This window comes from Clarias gariepinus, chromosome 27 (genome assembly GCF_024256425.1).
Source record: "Clarias gariepinus isolate MV-2021 ecotype Netherlands chromosome 27, CGAR_prim_01v2, whole genome shotgun sequence".
In the NCBI taxonomy this organism is placed as follows: domain Eukaryota; kingdom Metazoa; phylum Chordata; class Actinopteri; order Siluriformes; family Clariidae; genus Clarias; species Clarias gariepinus.
In genome coordinates, this window is record NC_071126.1 from 10,785,016 (window position 1) to 10,810,032 (window position 25,017).

The 25,017-nt window shown below is 37.2% G+C and overlaps 1 protein-coding gene across 1 annotated transcript; it reads left to right on the plus strand.

The window, feature by feature from the left end:
• Positions 1 to 4,596: 4,596 nt before the first annotated feature.
• On the plus strand, positions 4,597 to 24,956 carry fmn1 (formin 1). Its single transcript, XM_053488427.1, has 17 exons — positions 4,597 to 6,448; positions 7,506 to 7,611; positions 10,103 to 10,164; positions 10,324 to 11,084; positions 12,070 to 12,211; positions 12,646 to 12,733; positions 14,824 to 14,885; positions 15,525 to 15,613; positions 15,852 to 15,981; positions 16,213 to 16,359; positions 17,078 to 17,137; positions 17,228 to 17,348; positions 20,110 to 20,202; positions 21,903 to 21,954; positions 22,822 to 22,971; positions 23,219 to 23,300; positions 23,694 to 24,956. The coding sequence occupies exons 1-17, from the start codon at positions 5,045 to 5,047 to the stop codon at positions 23,760 to 23,762; spliced, it is 3,618 nt and encodes a 1,205-aa protein (XP_053344402.1). The 5' UTR covers positions 4,597 to 5,044; the 3' UTR covers positions 23,763 to 24,956.
• Positions 24,957 to 25,017: the final 61 nt, after the last annotated feature.

Genomic DNA, 25,017 nt, shown 5'->3' on the forward strand with positions numbered 1-25,017 from the left:
GTCTATTTTGTGATGTCGACTACGGGAGAGTCTGTGCATTTACAAGATGATATCAAGCTAAGGAGCTTAATGATTAGTTATACAAAGCTTGGCATTTTGGTGGGAGATAAGATAGTGAAAAACAACTGTTTGGCTTTTGGGTTTGGGGTCAACAAGAAGGTGAAGGATTTCATGCAACAAGCCCACATCATTGTTTTTGACCTGGTTAGAGTCCATCCTTTAAGTGCAGATGTGCTGACAACAAAATATCTATACCTCAGGCCCACGGATCAGTGCGCTATCAGGAAAGGATCCCCTTGGGAAGGCTTCATGTTAAGGAAAAAAATCTGAACCAAAATATCCAGAGAGTTCTCAAGCAAGTCAGGCTGTTTGCAAAGTACAGCAAGAAACCTGCTTATGCTAGACAGTGTCAAATGGAAGACTTTATCATGGATGCAGCATATGGACAAGAACTAGATACTTTAAAGCAAAAATGGATGAGGATATTCATCTGCCGAAAGAAGCCAGTGGATTTTACACACAGCAAATTTAACATCAAACCAAGTGCAGAGAATGTTATCCTGTCTGCCTCGACACACTTATTCAGATCCTGCAGCACAGGCAGGGAGCTTCCATTTGTTTCTTCTTGTCCCTTGGGAGTATCAATCTTACAGCTCAGCATCCCATTCCTGCCTAGAAAGGAGAGCAAAAGGAGGCTGCAATTCCAAAGTGACAATGCAGCCGTGGATTCTAGCAACGTTAGAACAACCGCGACAGCTCAAAGGCTGATCAGTAATGAGCATACTCCTTTACCAGTCATGTCAGTCATCTCACTTGTTGAAGGTGGGCATATTCTTTTTTTTTTTACTTTCTAAAAATACCTAGCGTAGCATAGCATATACTGTACGTTTTCTTTAAATGATTATAATTTATATAATTGAGTATTATGAAATCTTTCGATAAAAGGCCAAAACTGATATATAAAATTTTGTTCCTCTCTTGGCTTAATGCAAGAAGCTGCTGCTAAAAACTTTTGCCACACATTGTATATAAACAGTATTTGGAAAATAGGATTTTGGCTCTGTTAGTAAATGTAATGTCATGCAATAAAACTATAATGAGATGCAGATCACCAGGATCTTTGAAGCAGGGTTTTCTTGCTCTGAAGAGCTAAATGCTTATGGCATCTCATTTGCAAGTGAAATTTCAAGGTGTTGTGTGTCTGCACAGTCTTCTGCAGTCTTCTTCCTCACTGATGTTGTTCTGTTACCCAATAACTTTCCCTAAAGTCATATATCATGTGTATCTTATACAGTGTACCTTAGTGAATTGAAATGATCAGTTCTGGCTGATCAGAATGTTGATTGATTTTTTTCATAACAGCACAGTGCTGATCGTAGTACCAACCACAAGGATCATATGAATGTTTTTGCTCTAATATGCTATTGTTTCTATGGTAACAGTTTACATAGGGACTTGCATAGTGGGTATTCCCCATAAAATGTTTTCTCAATGTGAGCAATATGCTGATATTTGCTTGTTTCTTATTATCCCCATTTGTCTCCAGTATGTAAATAATAAATTGTATTATTTTGGATACATATTGACAGAAGGCGTTACTGTTTATAATAAGTGTTTTAAGGTCATCAAAAACAGGAACTAACTTGTTTTGGACATGTGATTAATATGAATCATAACTGTAAACACAGTTAAATGTAAAATGTGTCTTCTTGTATAAAAGAATGCCTTGTGTATAAACCCTCCTCTCACTCAAAGTGTTATCCTGGATCTATGCCACCCCAATGTTCACCTTAAATGCAATATATAGTATAAGTACATTGTGCAGCACCTGCACTTGAGCAGCTGCCAGTTCTAGTCATGGTAGCCTACATGTTACCTGTATGTATAGCGAGCTCTTTTAGAGCATATTTAATGTGGAGGTTTCCCACGCTACCTCACCAGCAGCTATGGGGCAGGCATCCGATAATGCTCCTTTCTCATCAATCTTTGAGGAAATGAAATCTCCCAAGACACCCCTGGTCTGTAATGCGATTAGTCCCAGACAGAGAGATTAGTGTGTGGATTGTGACACAGCAGGGACACATCTATGTCTCTGTGCTTGGCAATAAAATCTATTTGAAGGGTATTTGAGATGGGCATAGTGACCAATGTTTATTCATACTACATTAAAAACAGAAAATAATCCTCTTAAAAGTAGTTGTTTGGATCAGTCTTTTAAAAATAAAGAACAATGTCATATAGGGGCACTACATTTCCAAAAAACAATCACAGGCTAATAGTGGGGTTGGAAAAACAGGTAAACTAATTAAATATTGAAGGAAATTAGACTGTTTTATGTACTTCCTCTACAGCAAATACACCCAGGAATTTATTTGATTAGGGGACATACTACTGCAATAATAAAGTATTATAAAGATGGTGACGATGATGTTACTCTGATCAAAATCCAGAGCCTATTCAGAGCTCATCCCACAAACATGAGGTTCTTTATATAGGTCTACTTGTTTTTGAGTTGTTGAGGTTTGGATTAAACAAATTAAATTTAAGCAATGGATAACTAAATAAATGGCATAATAAAATAATAATAATAATAATAATAATAATAATTATTATTATTATTATTATTATTATTATTATTATTATTGTTGTTGTTGTTGTTTTTGTTGTTGTTTTTATTATTGTTGTTATTATTATCATTATTATAGTGGCTATGATTCAATGAACCCAGGGGGTCCTGGGCCCGACTCTGAGGACCATAGGCTTGGCCAGTTCTATAAGCAGTTGTCTAAAATTTACACAACACTTCTTTTATGAAACTGTGGTAGATGCTGCAGCTATATGGTTATGGTATCTAATCCTGACAAAGGACAGCACATGCAGTACCTCTTCATATCCATTAAGGGGCATCCCAGCAACTCTTATAGTAGAGCCAATCTATCATTGGTATCAAATTTATTAATTTTCCTGCTATGAATATTCTAACCCTAATCAGACAATATTTCTCACAAAATATATAAAACATATTAACCTTTTAATTTATCTATACAGGAGAAGACACATGGATATTGTATGAGGCTCAGTGCGTGTCCTGCTGCAAATCTCTGGATGACACCTTCAGACACACACACTCTGACTTCCTAAGAATAATTTCTGCTGAGAAAGATACCACCAGTGACCCAGTTACCTCGCCCAAACTGGTAATAAGTGTAAGACAATATCACAATTAAAAAAAAAAAATGGAAAGAAAACGCATACCATTTTTGGCATAACTTTTAAAATATTCTGTAAGGAAATTAGATAAAACGCAAGTCATTTGATTGTGCTTTAATTGTGAATTTGGCAGTTTTAGAGTCTATGACTGAGAGTGCATCACAGTGGACTAAACCCTTTTTAATTCAAAACCAAAAATCCTAACAACATCATATCAAAGCTGGTTGTGGCTGATAAAGCAGCCTAACTTCATCTTAACTTAATCTTATCTTTTAACTCAACTTAATTGAAAATTTGTGCCATTTTGTTGTCTGCTAATGAAGCTTGCTGAGGGACACATGACCAATTATTAGTTGTGTTGTATATAGTTTATATACGTATATATATATATATATATATATATATATATATATATATATATATATATATATATATATATATAAACTCATGACTTAAACTATGAGCAAATGTGCTATGGAGCTATTTTTACACCAAGTGACACTGTGTGATTAGAAGATTTAATTTCAGTCTTGCTTCTGTAGTAATAAGGACTAAGTCATATTTACACTACAGTCCCAACTAGATCAAACAGAGCACAATGATAATTTTTCCTTGTCAATTTAACATAGTCATATTGTTCAACACTTCTTACCATGGAAAAAGGAATAAGCAAAAGTATATTTTAAATCTTTGCATCTATAATGTAAATTAACATGAATTAAAACCTTGTAATCATTTTAATGAGAACCCTGCAAATGGTTATTGCTGTTCAAAGTGCCCAAAGTTCAATACTGTGCATTGGTGCCCTAACATTTTTGTATGTATAGCATTTACCACAACCATTCTGCCAATCATTTTTCCATATACAGTACTCTTGATATTCTCAGTAGAAACAGTTGAGAAACAGTTAAATGGTTAACAAATGTTTTGCCATACCAAGGACATTTTATTTATATTATTATAGGGTCAAGGATTTGCACTGCCGCAGTTTTTCCCCCTTATTTGGTTTGAAGAAAAATGCATCTACGTTTTGAAGATATGTTGCACATTGGCAGTGGAGTGTGTGGGTAGTCCAGGTGAAAGAGGCTAATTGTTTTAGATCACCATGGCAGTTTGCTTTGTGCTGAGGTGTGGTGCTCTCTATCTGACCAGGGCAGGGGTCTAGTGAATAGACATCACTGCAGCAAAGCATGCTTTACTGCCTAGGCATGGCCTGTGTGCATTTGAGTGTGTTGAAAGGTGTATGCAAACAGTGTGTCACCAGGAAAAGGACAGAAGGTGGAGCACAGAGTGAAACAGAGTGTATACAGTATGTGTGAATGTCGGCCACATGCTTAAATGAATAAGATCTCATTTTGTTGTGTCGTGGTTCCCGTGTGACATACAGTATGGATTAAAAGCAAGAGGATGTGCCAATTTTATTGATTTTACTGAACGTAACCTTCAGCCAAGAGATGACTGAGTGAAGGGAAAGGAAAATCTCTTGGAGCATCTGTATGATTTGGAGAATGGATTTACTCCCAGCTGGACTGACAACTAATTTTTCTGGACATTTCAGTAAAAAAAATTGGATATCAAGCTGACCACAAACATACTGGAGAATAAAGAATTAAAGACTAGACCTGGAAAACAAACACATACAATACGAAGACTTTCAGACGTTTCAGAGGTTCGATATGTCATTTACTTAGCTTTCAAGTATTCAGTAATCAAATGAAGCCAACAAAACTGGATTACTGGATTAATGCTTAAAGGAAAACCGTTTTGCTTAATGAAACACTGACTCCATGTAAATGATAACATACTTGCAATGAAAACTGTTTTCGCCTGAAAAATGGATCGGTATCCTGTTAATTCATTGTTTAACAACTTTACCAATATTTTTAACCGTATAGAGAAAGATGAAGATACTCCAGTTCTTTCCTTTTTTCGTTCCCTGTCGGAGAAAGACACTGACCCTCAGGATATCAGCATCCAAAACCATCCAAACCAGGGTAAACAAACGGTGGCTGATGATCAAGCTGACCTGAACTCCAAAGCATTTACCCAGAAATGTAGTACTGCTAGTCTGAGTAACACAGCATCAGCAGAGATTCACGAAAGTATGGATCTCTTAGACAATTTCAGCAAACAGATCTACAGTTCTACAGACATCAATCCAATCTCTACTGCAGCAGCCTCAGATCAGACAGGTGAGGCCATGCCTATTACCAGTAATCTGGTTATACCTGATGGAGATTTTGTTACAAATCCAGACAATAATAAGATCCAACCAAAAGAGGAATCTTTGAGCTCCTTGAGTCTGGACACGTGTTATGTGGAATCAGATAAGCAATCCTGTTCAGAAACTGGAGAAACATTCCTCAAAGTTGGGTCTGATCAAGTACTATTAAAATTAGAAGCATCAACTTCAGAGTGTCTCAATGAAACACAAAAAGGGGGAGAAACAAATGGTGTGCAAGAATTGAGTGAGCTAAAAATGAAGAATAATGTTGAACAAGATCAAGATGAGAGTGATAACCTGGCGCAAAAAGTAGAACAAAGCCAAGAAGAACTGAAAGAAGAAAAAAAGGACATACTACAAGAAGACAGCAATTCAGAGCTCTTGGATAGTCCCACTTCTCCAGGGAACCTAGAAAATGCTTTTAAGCCCACAAAAAGAGTTACCTTCTCTCCAGACCTAAAGTTGGACAAACCTCATCAGCTACCCTCTATCTTTAGTGGACTTAAAGGAATAAAAAAAGAAGCCCATGACCAACAGAAAGAAGCCCATGACCAACCTAAGAGACCTTTCTTAATGAAACAGGCCTCTGTTAAACGGGCACTTTTCTCTGAAAAACACTCCAAAAGTGAAGCTAAAGGGAGCATCCTTGAGCAGCTCTCGCAACTCCTAAGCTTTGATGCTGGCAAAGTAGGAGTGAAAAAATCACAGGAAGCCACAACAAGCCCTCCACTCTCACCAAGCAGCGAGGTCCCAATAGCAGAAATGCCTCCTGTAGAGGAAAGTGTTGAGGATTCTGATGTGGCTTCATCAGATGAAAGTGGCAAATTAACAAATACAGAGACAGCCCTCAGTGCATTCAAGGCTTTCTTTACCCCTAAACCAGCTAAGAAGGACACTTTGGATCATATTGATCTGGATGCTGTAAAGAGGGCATTCAATCCAGAGACAATCCGAGCTATCTTTGACAGAAATTCCAGCAAGTCTCCAGACAACAAGAACCTATTTGAAACCAAAGTATGCAATTAAAAATTACTTTAGCATTGTTGATCAAAAAGTAAAATAATATTTTATTTATCAACTTAGATAACTATGCTCATTTTTAAATGTGTAAAGTTCTTTATTGGCATCTTCTCTGATTGTGAAATATTCTACTGTAGAATTTTCCATGGGACCTGTTAGGGAAAAAAATCCTCTTAAGTTCATAACTGTTTTAACATCTATCAAATGTTTAAATACACCAGGACGTCATAAATGAAACGCATTATTTAATGTTTAAATTGAATAAATGAAAACAAATTTAATTATGGAATTTAAGGGATGAAGCCTACATGAAACAGCTTAGTGGTTAGCACTGTCGTCTTACACCTCCAGGGTCTGGGTTTGATTCCCGCCCAGGTTCGATACCCATCTCTGTGTGCAGGGAGTTTGCATGTTCTCCCCGTGCTTGGTGGATTTCCTCCTGTAATGGATTGGCACCCTATCCAGGGTGTATCCCGCCTCGTGCCCTAAGTAGTCTAGGATAGGCTCCAGGTCCCCGCGACCCTAAAAACAGGATAAAGCGGTATAGACGATGAGTGAGTGAGTGAGAGCCAACATGGAACAGTTAAAAGTGGTTAGCACTGTCGCCTTGCACCTCCAGGGTCCGGGTTTGATTCCCATCCAGGTTTGATATCTGTCTCTGTGTGCATGGAGTATGCATGTTCTCCCAGGTGGATTTCCTTCAATAATTCGGTTTTCTCCCACAGTCCAAAGACATACAGATTAAGCTAACTGGCATTCCCAATTAGTGTGTGTATGTGTGTGTTCTCTGTGATGGATTGGCACCCCGTCCAGGGTGTTACCATCTCATGCCCTAGGACTCCTGGGATAGACTCCAGGTCCTCGGAACCCTGAATGCAGGATAAAGCAGTATAGACGACGATGAGATGATGTTAACAGTTTATTGAACAGTTTGAATGCCATTAAAACCTATAAACATTTTTACCAACTATTAGATTTGTAGAAAGCAACTATTTAAAATTGAATGCAGTACTAAACAAATTCACATCATATGGTATGTCCTTTCCTCCAGCCTCCCGACAGTGAGGAGCGGACACCGGGCCGTTTGCAAGCTGTCTGGCCTCCGCCAAAGCCCAAAGACGAGGAGGAGAAAATTGGGTTAAAATACACAGAGGCTGGTGAGTGGCCTCCATGCATGCATATGAACATGTGAGAAAGATAAAGCAAATGTTTGTCCATCGCAAACTATTTGCTTATTCTGTAATGGTACAACACTCTCCAAACAAATGCTTGTACACCTCCACCCTCACTGATTCTTCAAAACTTTCAGAACAGACTCTTCACACTTTTCTATTAATTTTATCTTTTGTGGTTCCATATTTAAACTCTGGTTTGCTCCTAAATAAACCATTACATTAAATTATATTATAATTATATGATATTAATCAGGTAAAATGAAACCAGGTCAGCTTTGGTATTTTGTTATTCTGTTCTCACATGCTACTACTATTGACATTCCCTGTGTAGTCCACCAGACAAATATTCTGTAATCCAGAAAGGTGCAGAGTCTACAGACACACCTCAGTACACACTGTATGAATAGTCATATCATACATGTGACTAAGCCATTTATTAAAGGTGGAGTAAGCTATTGTTTTTGTCAGACCACTTTTCGTAATAGCCTGTAAGTTCTCATATTCAGATGGGTTGCAATATACTATAAGCTCGGAGAAGCAAATCTGATCGCTGTAGCTACATCATGCCCTGGAAACAGGAGAAAAAAAACTAATCATGTGGACCACCAATATCCAACAAATCAGGATAAGAAAATATCTCTACTTTTCCTTCAGTTGTGTTGATTAGCATTTCAGAAAGTTCCCCCTGTGGTACTAGCTATCAGACATTCTATGCCGTTGTCTAAGAGGTGTGGTTTCAGAAGGAATGTATTTGTTTAGTTTTGTATTAAAAGCACCAGCTTTATTTTTTTCATTTATCGGTCCTGCCATCTTATGGAAAGTGGTCAATGTCTTTGTTACACCTACAATATCTTAAAGCTATATTAATTGGATTTGTCCGTTCAGCCACAAAAGCAAAGTTGTCTGGTACACTGGAGGTCAGAACTCTGTGCAAGACACTCAGGTAACTCCAGTCCAACTATTGGCAAATGATGTCTTCATGGACCTTGCTTTGTGCACTGAGGCATTGAAACAGATTTAGGCCCCTTAGTTCAAGTGATGGGAAATTCAGTTGTGTGCTTCCAAACTGGGCAACTGGGCAACGAAGAACCACATATGGGTGTCATCCTAGGATGTCCACAAACATGTGTCCATATAGGAAATATTGTGACTTTATGATCTTACAAATGCATCAATCATTTCACCATTCAATCAATAAATCATTTAGATTTCAGTGTCTGTCTGGAAAACCCATAGTTGTCAAATTCAGATCTTCTTCCAGAAGAAGCAATTTTGTCTGGGATTATACTTTGTTTTTAATCTTTATTATGTAAAAATATCTTGTTGTAACTAGTTGATGTAGGGAATGTATGATGCTGCAGCACACAAAGACAATTTTTAACTATATACAGATATTGTAATATACTGATAGGTGAAAAAAGAAACTGTGCCTTAATAAGGTCATGGGACATAATCAGAATAGCAGCACTATACCCTGATATGAAGGTGCTTCTGATTTACTGGTTAAGGCTATGGGGAACTGATTAGAATGTTGTTAGTTCAAACCCAGGGACTATTAAGCTGCAGCTGCTGGGCAAGTTGCTAGAAATATACCTTCAAGGGCATTGATGAAAGAAGAAATGGGATGATCACCATTTACCAAATCAGATATGGTGGTAAACTGAGTTAAAATCTGGTGGTTGAAAAGAACATATATTCTCATTTTCATACTCCATTGTGCCATCCAATCTTGTAGATTAACCTGGAAAAGGCCAATCCCATCAAAGTATGAATGTTCTTCGTAGGATATCAGTCAGGTGATCGGTCAAAATAACTTTGTTCTGATTTGCTGGTAGTTTTTTCACTAAGGGGGTGGCACGGTGTCTTAGTGGTTAGAACTGTCGCCTTGCACTTACCAGGCTCTGGATTCGAATTCGCCATGGGTCTGTGTGCATGGAGTTTGCATGTCCTCTCCATCCTTGTAGGGTTCCTCCAGGTACTTCAGGTTTCTCCCACAGACCAAACACATGCAAATTAGGTTAATTTGTTGGTCCCAAATTGTCTGTAGCATGTGAGTGTGGTTATTTTGTGCCCTGCGAATGATACTCCACTTCGTGCCCTACTGTAAGTCTCCTGGGAAAGTCTCCAGGCTGGTGAGTGAGTAAGTTTTTCCTTCTACAGTACATGTTTTCCTAAACAATTGCAGCAAAATACCTTCGACATAACAAGCCATGATTTTTTCCCACTGTCACCCATCTGTACATTATTTAACCATTTTTATTACATTTGTTACTATTATACATACTTATAATCTAATATGTCAGATGTTTTTGTGCCTTCTTAGCGTTGTAAAGCAAACTATGGAATATTTTATGACAACAATAATTATGTACACAATATATAAACTATGGAATGTTTACAGCTCTGTACATTTCAAAAATATCCCTCAGTACATAAAAGTGTAAATTCAGTGTAAAGTATTTTATCCTTGCAGAACATCAGGCAGCTCTTCTACACCTAAAACGAGAGTGCAAAGAAGAGTTGGATGCATTAGAGGCAAGTTACAAGCAAGGCATGATCTTAAACTGATATTTTGGTGTTCCTAGCTAGCATTAAATGTGTGAGAGAGTGACAGAGCTATGATTCTCAGTCATTTATCTAATTGCCTATGCTCAACCTTGTTTATCCCTTGCTCCCTTAAATGATCCTGCACAGGCTGACTTTAAGCTCCAGCTTTACCACCTCAGAGAGGAAAAAGAAGAATCTGTGTCCAGACTGCAAGCAGCAGTTGCGGATCTGAAGAAGACTGCCAAATGCTCACATGGTGAACTCAGAGACGTGGCTGTGTCAACAGAAGACAACTTCCCACCTCGCATTTTTCGCACTGTGTGCATTCAGACAGACCGAGAAACTTTTATTAAGCCTGTGGAGGAACCAGAGTTAAAAAAAGACCTTTGCCCTCAACCAAATGTCCCTAAAAAACTTGATCTTGCATCAATCACCAACAGCCTTTCAGGCAAACAGGAACCTTCTCCGTCACCATTACTGCCATTGCCACCATCACTGCCATTGCCACCACCACCGCCACCATCACTGCCATTGCCACCACCACCGCCACCATCACTGCCATTGCCACCACCACCACCACCACCACTCTCTGTTCAATCGGGTTTTGAAAGTGAAACAACTTCAAAGCCTTCACCATCACTGCCTAGTCCATCTGAGTGTTCTTCGAAACCTGATCTATCAGTAAAGTGTCCATCACTCACACAAGGCAACGGTCCACCACCTCCACCAGCACTTAGTGCTGGTCTTTTTCATCCACCACCCCTACCCGGCCTTGTACCTTCCCCTCCCTTTGGAGGTGGCTTGTTTCTCTCCAGAGCTGAAGAGAGACCACAACGAAAGCCAAGAGTGGAACCCATCTGTCCAATGAAGCCACTTTACTGGACACGGATACAGATTCAAGACAGCAGGTAGTTCTTGTGGCATTCATATCACTCACATCATCAACATGCACATGAGAACTTTGTAAAAATCCAGTTTATTTTTAATTAAGGGTAATTGGATAGATGAAGTTTTATTTGAAACCCTAAGTGGAAGGAAAATACTCCTTTGCAAGTGTCTATATAGAAATCTTTAAAATACAAACAGGTTTTTTGTAGTTTTTTTTTTTTTTTTCAGTTCAAAATGAACCCAACTATACTGTACTGTAATATTGAACTATGGATTTTTTTTCCGGTTAAACCCCTGTTCACACATACATAATAATATTTTTATTGCAGAAATATAGAGACATAACAATTATCATGTATCACTCCCTTAAAAGAAAGACAGATATGTGTGTGAAAGCAGGAAGGAGACATTTTCAAGACTTCCTGATCAGACACTGGGGCGGTATAAATTTAACCACAGCAGCCTGAAGTCTGTCTTTGGGGCCAGTCGTAGAATAAGCAGACCTTCCAGGACCTCTAGTGGTGGTATAGATTTCTGTGGGATCCTGTTTCCAGGCCCTTGCTCTGCTGTTGCACTGTTATTTGACTCCTCTTGAAAGCCTTCTTCCCTCACTGAGCAACCAGCAAGCCAAAGCTGAACCCAGTCAAGCTTAGCCTTGCAGCGCCTTGCTGGCTTTCTAATTGTTTTCATGGGAGCAAAAGTTTAGCAAGGCAGAACACTTGTATTTGACCCCCTACTGATTTTATGGAGTTTTAGGCATGGTTACCCAGAAACAGTAACAGTGTTATTATTTCCATTAGTTTTTGAATTTGCTTAGTATTTGGTAGGCTGCCTGCCTGCTGTCTTTGAAGTGTGAAAAATGAATCTTGCAAGCCTTTTGCGATGAGAAGAAAAACCGTATATTATTCAGGATTATGTTAAAAATGGGGTGAGGGAGAATGGCTTATAGAAACCAAGGCTGAGTGGTGTCTGGATGTCTGTCTTTATCTCTATGTCTTCTCCTAGAAAAGATACACTATGGAGCTTACTGAAGGAGCCGGACATAGTAAATACTAATGAGTTTGCTGAGATGTTTGCTAAAATGGCTTCCCCTATCAAAAGAAAACCCCTATCTGAAGCCTACAACAAGACAGCCAAAGGCAAAAAGGTATCAAATCCTTTCTAATCCTCAGAATAATGGGGATTAAGGGATACTTTATACTGTATGGTTTATATAATTTTTTATTTTTTTATTTTAGGTAGATGGTCATAGTCTGATTTCACTGTTTTTATGTTGTTGTTGTTGATGATAGTTAAATTACTGTATTATTACTATAATATTTAAGGCAAGATAAATTTGACTGAGGCCACAACCACATTTCCTAAAACTGACATATGTAATTATGTTCACAGATTCCCTTTAGATCATTTAAGAGTTTATTAAAGAAAATTCCATGACTATTCCTTTTGGCAGGAAACTTTTTTTTTTTTTTATTTGCAGTTATTATGTATCTCCAGACCCGGCTAAGACAAAGCCTTATTATTTTTTTTAATTTAACCTAATCAGATGACAAGTGAAGTTTGACCTTTCTGTGTCTTCAGATTATTAAGGTGTTGGACAGCAAGCGTTCTCAAGCTGTGGGTATCTTAATCTCAAGTCTCCACCTAGAGATGAAGGACATACAGAAGGGTGAGAGGTTTTACAGAAAGAGCACAACACAACATGTAAACAAACCATGTCATCCCACAATCAAGACACCATATATCAGTGTTCTTCTATTGTAATGTAATACTTTGCTAGAAATGTCAATTTCACATACTGGAATATGAGAAAATGTATTTGGGCCTTAGGTTCATGTTTGGGCTGAATGTTGAATGAAAGCCAAGTCAAACAGTTGATTTTAGACGGCATCCGATGGAAAATACACAAATTTTGTTTTTGGCCCTTCATTCTGCTTAGTAGAAATGTGTTGTCTGGATACTAGTATTTAAATGCCTTATTTGGAAAGTGCTTGTGTTACATAACCAGATGGTCATTTCCACATCGGGTTCAGATGTTAGATTCATCAAGAAAAAGCAAAAAGTTCCTGAAATTGAGATCGCCCACTCGTACGGGTCAATTAGCCAATTGCACCTCTTTTTCATTAGACCAGTAACACTTTGTTGCTTATCCACTTTGACATATTTTATAACGTTAAGGGATTTTTTTCTGCTGCTTGAAATTTCTAACACAAACAAATATTTTCGAAATAATATATCTAAAATATAATATATATAAAATATTTATATATATATATATATATATATATATATATATATATATATATATATATATATATATATATAACCATTCCTTATCTTTATTTAGCTAGCTATGCTGTGAGTACCTGCCATCTCAACATCATTCTCCTCTTTATCATAATCATCACCAGTCAATTTGGAGACAAAAAGTTTTTGTTTTTTTTATCTGCATCTGTTTTTGTTTACCATGTTTCCACTTTCTCTCCAAAGTATATGTGCATCCACATACACAAAAAACTGACAACTAAAACCTAATTCAAAAACTTGATGGACTAAACTAATCACAACTCTGAGTAGGAGTGTCTTGCTGCATGCTGTGTCTCCTATGCTAGAGCATATGTGAGAGGGGTGTGGGAGCATGGAGTCCACCACTCCACAAATCCTTAAAACTTCAAACTTCAAACAGCCCCAGCTGTTAAAACCTAAGATCAAACATTATATTCCTAAGATCCAAACTAAATCAGTTAACCAGATCTTACACTGAATTACTTTGCATGATAGGTCATGCATGCCTCATCTGTAATATAAATTTTTTTTTGAAAAGTATAAAATTACACACTTCAAAACACCAGACATTCCCATGAGCCTCAGACCTCACACACTGAGACACATTTTCTAAAACTTGTTGACATTCCAGACCTCAACTCAGACCTACCTGAATTCAAAGTAAACAAGATGCACTACATTATCTATATCTATCTAGTCTATATCTATACTGACCATACAACTCTCTTTCTTTACATGCCTCCTTCACATCCATCTTGCTGTTTATCTCTCTACATTCCTTGTCCTCTTTCCCTCCCTACATTAGTTTGCATTGCATTACCAATTCAGGTAAGACTGCCCCCTAGCTGCCTATTCATGAATAAAGTACAGTATTAAGCGTATAAGCAGGTATATGTGTGGGACTTTAAATAAAACTAGTAGTTTAGGTAGTAGTGAGATTAAAATTGAGCAATAATTTAATCAGAAATTACTTTATTTTAAGAAATGTATGACAAACAGGAATCTGTCTAAAATATACAGTGTATAGATTGGATGTTAGTAGGTCCAGCAAGTGTTAGCCCATTTAATGTGGACTTAAACTCAAAGTACAGTATGTTATGGCAGCAGGGTGGCGAAGTGGATAGCACTGTGGTCCAGGATCTGGGTTCGATTCCTGTTTCAGGTCTGTGAGCATAGAGTTCGCATGTTCTCCCAGTGCTTGGTGGACATTCAGGTTAGGCTAATCAGTGTTCCCAAGTTGCCCATAGTGTGTAAATGCTGACCAGAGCTTCAACCATGGTTGTGAAAATATGGGAATAAATACAGTAATAATTTTCCTCCACGGTTCCCGGATGGATGGATGGATGGATGGTATGTCAGAAAAAGTTCTCAACAATATTCATTCATGGAAATGACATTTTAACATTTGACTTGTGCAAAATGTCAAATCTGATCGTGAAATTAATAAACATAGTACTTTTTCCTCCCTCATAGCTATTTTGATGATGGACAACTCTGTGGTTGATCTGGATGCTATTGAAGCCCTGTACGAAAATGTAAGTGTCCTTTCCACACTTCATATTTGTATGGTAATTAGGTGTGGGGAGACAACTTTAATCAGTGCCGTGCTATTAAAGTGTTTACACTGCCAGCTCACATATTAACAAGAATGGAAAATTGCTAACTAGGTCTATTAATTATGAAGAAATAGCTGCCTGAACCCCATATTTAGCTCCTTAGCCAAGACATTTTATTTGGTGCATAAAGTTTGCTTCTTTGGTTTTAACACTAGCTCCAAACCTAATGACGTTAACGTTAAGTAATGTGAGTAACAAGCAATTTATAGACTTACATTTCACACACTCATCTCACGCAAAGCCAAGTTCTAAAGTCACCCTATAAAGACATGATTATGTGGCTTCTGAAACTTTAGGACACACCGATTTCTATAAACCATCCGCAAAGTTCTAGAATTTTTTTACGTAAGCAGAAGTGGTGTAATTTTCTGGTCAAGACTAGTTTGTTATTGCAGAGCCCTTGTTTAGCTCTTAACATGAGCTGTTAACATGAGGTTTAACATTAAATTAATACCCAGACTACTACAGTATGTAGGCTAGACGTGACTTGTAGTTTAATTGTATTAGTAAGTATGGTTTGTTTAAAAAGCACACTTTTTTCTTTTTTATGGTTGTCAGAGTGCTCAGCCTGAAGAGTTGGCGAAAATAAGAAAACACTATGAAACCTCAGATGAAGAGCATGTCAGACTGTTGGACAAGCCTGAACAGTGAGATACTACAGATAACATTTTCACTTTTGACATAAAACAGTAACATCATGCCAGGGATTACATTAGAACATGTTGAACAAATGGTATAGACGATCTGCTAAATCCAAGTTCAATGTCCAAATGTTTTAAAGATATGAATATTAAAATTGTTAATTTTAGGTGTTTATTCTGTGGGATCGAACTGTTAAATGCAACACAGCACTGTACTATTAATACTATGTACTAATGCTTGCAGGTTCCTGTATGAGCTCTCTCTGATCCCTCAGTTCTCTCTAAGAGCACGCTGTATCCTTCTCCAGTCCACATTCACTGATGCTGTGGCCTCTATTCAGCGCAAAACAAACATTGTCCTCCAAGTGAGCAAGGTACAGTGTTGTTTACAGTGATAACATATACTTTTAATTATATGATAACAAGACTTTTTATTATTCAAGCCTTTTTGGAGTACTATTTCAAAAGATCCCTCATTGTAAATGCCATACCTTGAACATCTAAGAGCTGTATGGCTTTAGGTTAAGGTTCAGGGAGTCTACTGGTGTCATTGGCACAGAAGAGGTGGGCATGAATATTAATAGTAATGTGTTAACCTGTGACAGGGTCTCCTGGAGAGAGAGAGTGTGAGAGATGTACTGGGGCTTGTCCTTGCCTTTGGAAACTACATGAATGGTGGGAGCAGACACCGAGGCCAGGCAGACGGCTTTGACCTTGAGATTCTCCCCAAGCTCAAAGACGTTAAGAGCAGGGTAGGCTTTACCCAGAATATGATGGAAATATACATTTTGCATATACTCATACCTTGATAAGAGCACATCCAACAATATAAAAGACACATGAGAAGCTTGGTTATTGGGCTTGTTGTATAGAGAAACACAGTTTGTCTATAAGTTAATACCACACATACTGTTGTAGTCTTAGATCCTTATCAAACATACTTGAGTTTTTTCATATTGACTCATTTACAAAGCAGGCTAATCAAAATCAATAAAATTTGTTCACAACTTCTCCAAAAGCTAGTCTGATATTTTAAATAAGGAGATGAGATTTTACAGGTGATTTGCCCTTTAAATAAAGTTACACACTAAATCCATTCTTGTCTATAATTCATAGATTAACATAAACCATGTCAGATGGATTGCCAGATCTAGGCCAAACTGGGTCAGTCCATTATCTGATCTGATTGGGCTTGAATTTAGATATTGCTTTGACCCCACATTCATGTCTCATGTAAAAAATTTCACAATGAGTTTGAAAGACGTTGGGCTCCCATCGCGTTCTATTAAACAGGGAAAGCAGTGTGTCCCTTTGATTCTCAGATTGGACAGTTTCTAAAGTACTGTTTGTGTGTTATTTGTATGTTATTAGTTTAATCAGATTGTGTTTGTCTGTAGTGACACATGCACTCATGATGACGTAGTCGATGATCACTTTTAATGAAATTTTTTTGCAAAACATCCTCCCCAGGATAACTGCATAAGTTTGGTGGATTATGTTGTGTCTTACTATCTACACAATCTTGATCAGGTAAAAATGTTTATTTTTTTCCTATGAAATTTTTGTTTTTACATGAACTGCATAAACAATATTTTGCTTTTTCTTATCTAATCTCATTAGAATGTTGGGACTGAAAACTGTGTGTTTCCATTGCCTGAGCCTCAGGATGTCTTCCTTGCTTCTCAAGTTAAGTTCGAAGATCTTTCCAAAGAGCTCCGAAAGCTGAGCAAAGATGTTGAAGGTGAGAGCAATGGCCTTTCAAAATCTAACAAAACTTACCATACACCATGTTTTTTTTAAACAATTCTACCTACTGTCATGAGATCTAGTAATTACTATACTAAAGATATATTTAGGAAAGTGTCTGTAATCCATCAGCTTTTGTCCTGTTTTTGCATTGCCTTGGTTGTGTTGTGTAATTCAGTGCTCTGATTGCTTCTTTTATGGTTAGTATATCACAGTGATTTGCTTTCCCAAGACTGGAAAAGTTAAAACACTTGCGTCTTTTATGCAAATCAGAATAGACTGAAAAACATTTTATTGCAGCAAGTCTGGTTCTTTGCTCACATTATGGAGTGATGTTAGGATGGAAGGCTTACTTGAATATATTTTTGCTTCCTGGATTTCTTTTCTTTACATATTTTACCTTTTACTATGTTTTAGTTTATTTACAGTGTTATGTGTTCCTCATTGTAACATGTCCATATGGCATGACACGCAACTGCAAAAAAGTTTTTCACTAAAGTGTGTGTGTGTGTGTGTGTGTGTGCGCGCGCGCTTCTATGGTGTGCATGTTAGACAAAGTGGAGTCTCTGTGATTTTGCCATGGCGCCTTTTAGATATGTCTTTAATCCTGCCCATCTGATGCTTTCTGGTATTGTATGATTTCAAGACTTTGTTGCGTATGTCATCTCAGAGGGTCGCAGGCTTGTAGTGCAGCTGTTCTTATGTAATCTGAGGGAAGAGCAGCTTATCTTCCCGCAGGCCGCTCTCTATCTCTGCACAGATGCACCGCAGTTCTCCTGTTACACTGTATCAGATTCAGTTCAGTGTGGCCCTGCAGATTTGTGTCAGAGATTCTTTTCTTTAGCTCTCAACAAGCCCTCCTTATCAGGCGACTGAGAGACTGCCAAATCTGGCCCATCACATTCTCCCTTTTGTCTCACTGTTTGAACTAACCCTCATGCCTGCAATGAACCATGTCTTTTTTTTTGTTTTATATGGTTTTGTTTTGTTTTGCAATGGCATGTTTAGTTTGTTTGCCCCATGCACATAGTTTATGCTCGTTCTCTCATTCTCTGTGACTATGGTTATCTATTCAGAGTGCTATTATGCTATTCCGTGCTACAAGGAATTTCTGATATTTAAATGACGGGGAATTTTATTGTTTTGTGCAATAATCAGATTTTGTAAATGTTGCATTTGGCAATTTTTGCATTTAGGTCTCTTAATGCATTATGGACTTACTACTCAGTATCACTGACATCTTTAAAAAAGAAATGGCAGTTACACATATAACACTGTTTACATTCTGGAAGACTGCTTAAGTAATCTTCTTCTGTATCCTGGGGGTTTTATTACATAACTAGTCACCCTACAGTTTACATAAATGCTGAATGAAAACAGTGGCATGAGAGTCTTATCAGAGGCAGATGCAGATGGACTGAATCCAGCAGGCCTGGGTTCCCATCGCTCTCTATTATGACTGGGACAGCAGTCTGGCCCCTCTGATCCTCGGATTGGACTGAACTGACGATGAACAAACGGCGCAGCCTGGTGCCACAGGGGGCGGGGGGAGCAGATATCTGCTGCCGCCATCAGCGGTGCCACAAGACAGGCTCTGAACCTCCGACTTCACCACAGATGCAGCTTCTTAACCTGCCTTACTATACCTTCCTTGTACTTTGAGATTACAGTAAGCTATGAAGGACAGTTTTTCCAAAAATATTCACCATATTTTAAAGATAAATTGTCAGGCAGTTTTAAAAAGTAAATAATATTCACTTTAGCACCAGTAACTGCTTTATCATGGTGAGAGTCGCAGTGATTCTGAAGCATATCCCACAACATAATCACAAGGAGGAAAGACACCCAGTCCAACTTTAGGCACCACATACACTCTTATTCACACACTCATTTATACCTAGGAGTAATTTATTGGAGAGAGCCTCCTGTTGGCTTGTTTTTGAAGATGGGAGGATACTAGAGAAGCTAGAGGAAACCCACGCATGCATGTGGCGACCATACCCAGAATCTCCACACAGACAGTAATCTATGCTCACAAGATCCTCAGGTCGGTTATTCCTTTCTGTCCGAAGGTCTAGATTAAAGCTCAGAGGTGACCAATCGTTTGCTGTCACTGCGCCTAAATTATGGAATGGTTTATCGTTTAATATTAGAGCAGCACCTACATACATTAGAAACTTTTAAATCCAGACTGAAAGCTCACTTCTTTTTTTTTGGCTTTTACACCTGGCTAAGACATTTGACCCCCTTTTAATCTTTTATTTTTTATTTTTTTATTTTACTTTTTAGTTAGGTTTAATTTATTTATTTATTTAAATTTAATTAATTATGCATGATTTTATTTAATTATTGTTTTACTAACTGTCACTAACTGATTTTTATTTACTTCTTTACATAGTTGTATTTAATTTGATTTGTTATCATTTAATGCTGTTTAATTCTGGTCGTTTTATTTCTATGATTGTACAGCACTTCGGTCAACTTCGGTTGTTTTTAGATGTGCTATGAATAAATTTGACTAGACAAGCTAACTGGTAACCACTGGCTAATTATAATAATAGTGAATAACAATAATAGAAATAATAAACTTTAATTAATAAAATGTCTAATGATTTTTGTTAATATTTACGATATTGCAGTTTACAGATAGTCAAGTAATTAAGAAAGATAAAGAATGTAATATATTTGCCAAATTTAAACTTCGGACTAAGTAATAGTAGGGGCTATTTTGGATGGTGCTTTTTTTTGTCATACAGGTTGTGAGAAGGATGTCCAAAGTGTGTGCTTAACATCATCTCAGGAATACATCCATCCCTTCAGGGAGAAAATGGAAGCTTTTATCTCCAGTGGTAAGCCAAGTATTAAATTATCAGAACAGATTAGTCTGCACTACTTTAAGAAACATCTCTTCTCTACCTCAAGACCCTGAAAGTGGCTTCCTGGCAGTCCTATGATTTAACACATACAATTACTGTACAATTATGACTTTAACATATATAACAGTTTCATCTTTGTTCCTGTTTAATACACTACACTAAGATAATAACAACCCTGAGTATGTTCTGTATAATACAAATACAGTAGATACATATTTTGGTTGTTTGTGTATTTTGAAAGTGTTCTTGGCTTGGGCTAGCTAAGGTACCCCAGATTGGGTGCACACTGCTAGGGGTTTACAGTTTGCTTAGTTCTTGGAGATATCTTCAGTTATCTTCTGTAGAACCTAACTGGAGTCCATATGTGGAAAATTCAATTGATTAAACATAATTTATAAAGGCACCCAGCTGTTTGTATAAGGTCTCACAATTTAGAATGCACATCACACCAAAAAACAAACCATGAAGTCATGAACCATTAAACATCTTCAAGACCACAATGTGTTCAAATTGCTTTAAAACATATTACCCAAGACCACAGTGGGTTCCAACTGTGAACAACTTTGGAAGCACCAAGATTGCTCTGACCATCTGGGTAAACTCTGTAACCAGGCTATAAGGGCCAGGGAGATAATTAAAAATCCATTGGCCCCTAATAGAGCTTTAGAAGTCCACTGCAGGGCACTGCACTGAGAACTTGCCGTAGTGGAACCACCTCAGAAATATTTCATCAAGCCAAGAAAACGTTTTCCACACTAGCATATACTGTCAGACTGGGGCAAAGTTTAGTTCTTCAGCAACCCAGAGCATATAGCCAAGACAAAGTACGGATGACTCAGCAAAAGACCAGGCCTGAACCTGGAAACACATCCATAGAGAGAACTGGCAGTTGATAAATACTCCCTGTAAAATCTGACTAGGTTTGAGAGGATCTGCTAGGAAGAATAGGAGGGACTGGGCAAAGAATGCAACGTTGTAGACTCAAAAAGTAGACAAGCTGTAAATGTTGACAAAAATGTTTCTACAAGGATCTTTACAAGGATTAGTTTTTTACATACACACAGCAAGTGTACATACATAAATGCCTACAAACAATTTTGTTTTGACATTATGGTTCATTGTGTGTAGAATAAATTCTGCAAAAACAATCAGCATCTCCAGTGCCACTTTATATTACAAACTGTGGTGTAGCTTAACAAGACTGGAGCAATACAGACTGAAATGTTCAGAATAATTACTTCATTATCTCTGATGCACAGTAAAGATCTCATTCAGTTGCCTTGGAGAATATCTGTGATTGGCCCTTTTGGGGACCTGATAACTGTCTGTGGTCTTCTCTACCTGTGTGAGATAGCTAGCAGTCAGGTTCAGAAGGCAGACAGACAGATAGGGATCGCAGAGGTTTTGGCAGTGAACAAGACCTCTAAGTGACTCGACTTATTTGTTTCAATCTTACTCTTACAGTTTCTTTAAAAGTTGAGAAAAACCTGTATGGTGAAGCACTACAAGAATATGACTGAGGATATTGAAGAAATCATTTACTTTCACATTTTCCATTTAGACACTAATTGGGTAAATTAAGTTCAATGTGTGTTCATTTTAAAATTTGTGTGCAGATGAATGTTTCAAAGGTAAATGCTTCCCTATACAAAACAATTCTGTTGTTTTTGCAGCCCAAAAAGAAAAAATAGCAACTGAACATCATCTCTTATCTGCCCAAAAAAGGTATAATATTATTTTTATAATTGTTAATTTTTATTTTTTTTATCATGATATTATTTTGTGCTTTTTATGAAGCTATTGCCTCGTTTAATTTTTTAAATGACATATGACAAAAAAAAATGTTCATACTGTATATAGCAAAAAAACTATAAACTCCTCAGTTTTAAAAACATTTTTGTAATGTTACTGCCTGTAAACCTTACCCCTGTATGTTACAAACACTGTTACTGGAGACTCCCATAAAAAATGCAAAATTAAAAAAATTTAAAGGAAAAAAAAATATTACATTAAAAGTAAACTTTACTACCAAACAACTGTGTTTTTATCAAACATGTTTTCAGTCTGTTAATGTGGAGCATCCCCTTTGTAAGTTACTGCAGAATTGAGAACATATTAATAGGAGTGTACTGATATAAAACTACAAGTGGTGTTCAAGTCAAACCAGGAATTGTGATGAAATTTCTCACAAATGAAAATGTTTAACTGACCTTTACAGAAAACTTTAAGCACGGTAAGGTGATAAGACTCTTATTGTATCTGTGTAGCAAGGGATTATATAGATAAAAAAGGTAGTTTTACCTTCATAACTGTATTCTGTTACTCTGCGCAATCAAAAGTCCCGCTTTGACTTTAACACCACTCATATTATCAGAGCTGCTGTTGCAGAAATTTTATCTAGTGCTTAATCAAAATTAAGCATTCAACAGTACTGTTTATTATCACAAAGTATTTCATTTCATAAAATAAACAATTCTCATGGTGTGATGTAGAGTAGGTCTTGCATATGTTTGTGTAATCTAAGATTCAGACTTTCTACATACAGTATACTGTATTTCATCTCTACTTTCATTCTGACTTGTTCTCTTATAGCTTCCATGACCTGGTGCAGTATTTTGGGATGAAGCCCCGTTCTGGAGAGCAGGATGTCCTTCCAGGCCATGTTTTTATGCTCTGGTTTGAGTTCTGCAATGACTTCAAGACCAGATGGAAGAGGGAGAACAAGACCATTTCAAATAAGAGGTAAAAAGCAGGGTTTTCCCATAGTTGCCTAAAGCTTTAACATTGGTCTGGATTTAAATTGCTTATTTTTTTACTCCTTGACTCTTTTATAGTCTAGTTAAAGTTATTCTGTGCAACATACAATTCCTTTCATTGTTAGAAATATAAACATCACTGTTTGTTACACCGTAGCGAATGATTAAATTTGTGGTTATGGGAAAAATTGTGTGGCCTTTATTTTTATCCAAACTATTTTCCTGCACTCCAGACTGAAAGAAGCCCAACAATCAGTCCGCAACATCACTGCAGACAAAAAAGTGGAGACCAAGCAGGTCAATGCAAATGGTCTGGTAAGAGCCCAATTTTAAGACAGTTATCTATAGACAGTCACCAATGGACGGTCATTAAGAATTTTAATAAAGACGTGATAGAATTACCATCACAGTAGCCAAAGGTTAAGATTCATGGTTCATTTCTACTTGTGGAAAATACTGTTTGTTGAAGCAGGCCCCCAAAACCAAATTTGACCATACTGTAATTATGAGGGGAAACAAGGTCCATCTTTCCTGTTTCTATAACCAATGATTTAAAAGTCATTTTGGGTTCATTTTCAGGGTCATAACCATTTGCTGTCAGAGAGGATCATCTTAGGTTCTATGTAGTGTGTAATTATAAATATTGTGTAAAAGAAACTGAAACTTATAAAGGCCAAGCAAAACGCTGTTTTCTTTTTTTTATAACAGAAGGAAAGACTGCGTCTAAAAGAAGCAAGCCTATCCAGCACCATAGACACAACTGGTCCTCCACAATGACAGTATACTTTTGTCACTCATAAATTTAAGTTTATTTTATATTTTGCTTTTAAAAAGTCAGACTTACTTGTATTCTTAATGTAGTATTGAGGAATGGTTCTCCAGGCTTACTAAAGGACTTTTTTGGTACCCTTTTGTTGCACAATTTAAGTCCAGTCCCCGTACCTGACCTGTTTCAGAGGAATTTTTTGTGTTTGTTAAGCCACACAGTGACCTATAAATCATTCAAGCATGAAAAATGTCTAACTTAAGGCATGAACCAGTGAGAAACAAGTGCAGATAATGACAGATGATTAGGCCGGTGATTAGTATACTGGTGATGTTGAATGCTGAGTGTTGGAACAGATGAGGGGGGAAATGAGGTCGCTGCTGAGGTTGTTACATAAACAAACAATTTTTACATTGTATCTTTAGGCACTTTGCAGCCTGTCACATTAAAACATGTGTTCCTATTTTTTTATATAATCTACATAATTTGATTTCATTTAATATTAAAAAATAAGGGATGGATTAATACCTCTGCTCAGTATAGCATGTAACTTTGGCATGGGTATAACTCAATGAGATACAACATACATTGTTTTTTTCTCTATCTGCTGATTTAATGTGATAATTTACATGAGATTTGAATCAGTTCACCTGAATTAAATATTATTTTTATAGAACTTTTAACAACACACTGTCACAAACCAGCCCTATGGAAATCTTAAGATCGCTAATGAACAAGTAGAATATGACTGTGGTAAGAACACGATAAGCAGGAAAACTTGAGAGGAAGCCTAATTGAAATGGAACCCATCCCTGGCATTCCATGTCACTGCATATAGTGCAATAATAAAACATTACACCTGGATACTATAAAGTCAAACAATCCTTAACGTTAGTTGAAAATTTTTCATATGATCTTATGGTTACAGCAGCAGTTTTGTAACCAAGACTGGTAACCAAGTAAATGTGGTTTTAATAAATATGGACAGACTGTCCAATATCCCCAGCTTGTCTGTATTTAAAGAAAAACACCAGTCTATAAACCTCAACACACTCTTGCCAGGAACTTTCTTCGGTCTCACTTGATCAGATTCCCCAAAACACACCCACAAACTGCTACAGACAACAAAAGATATCTTTATTTTGCATGTTGACGATACTGTATTTTGAAATACTTGTTTGCATGAATAAAATACTAAAATACAATCACAGCATAAAAGGTTGTATTCATATGATACTGCATATAAAGTAAACATTTGAAAATGGA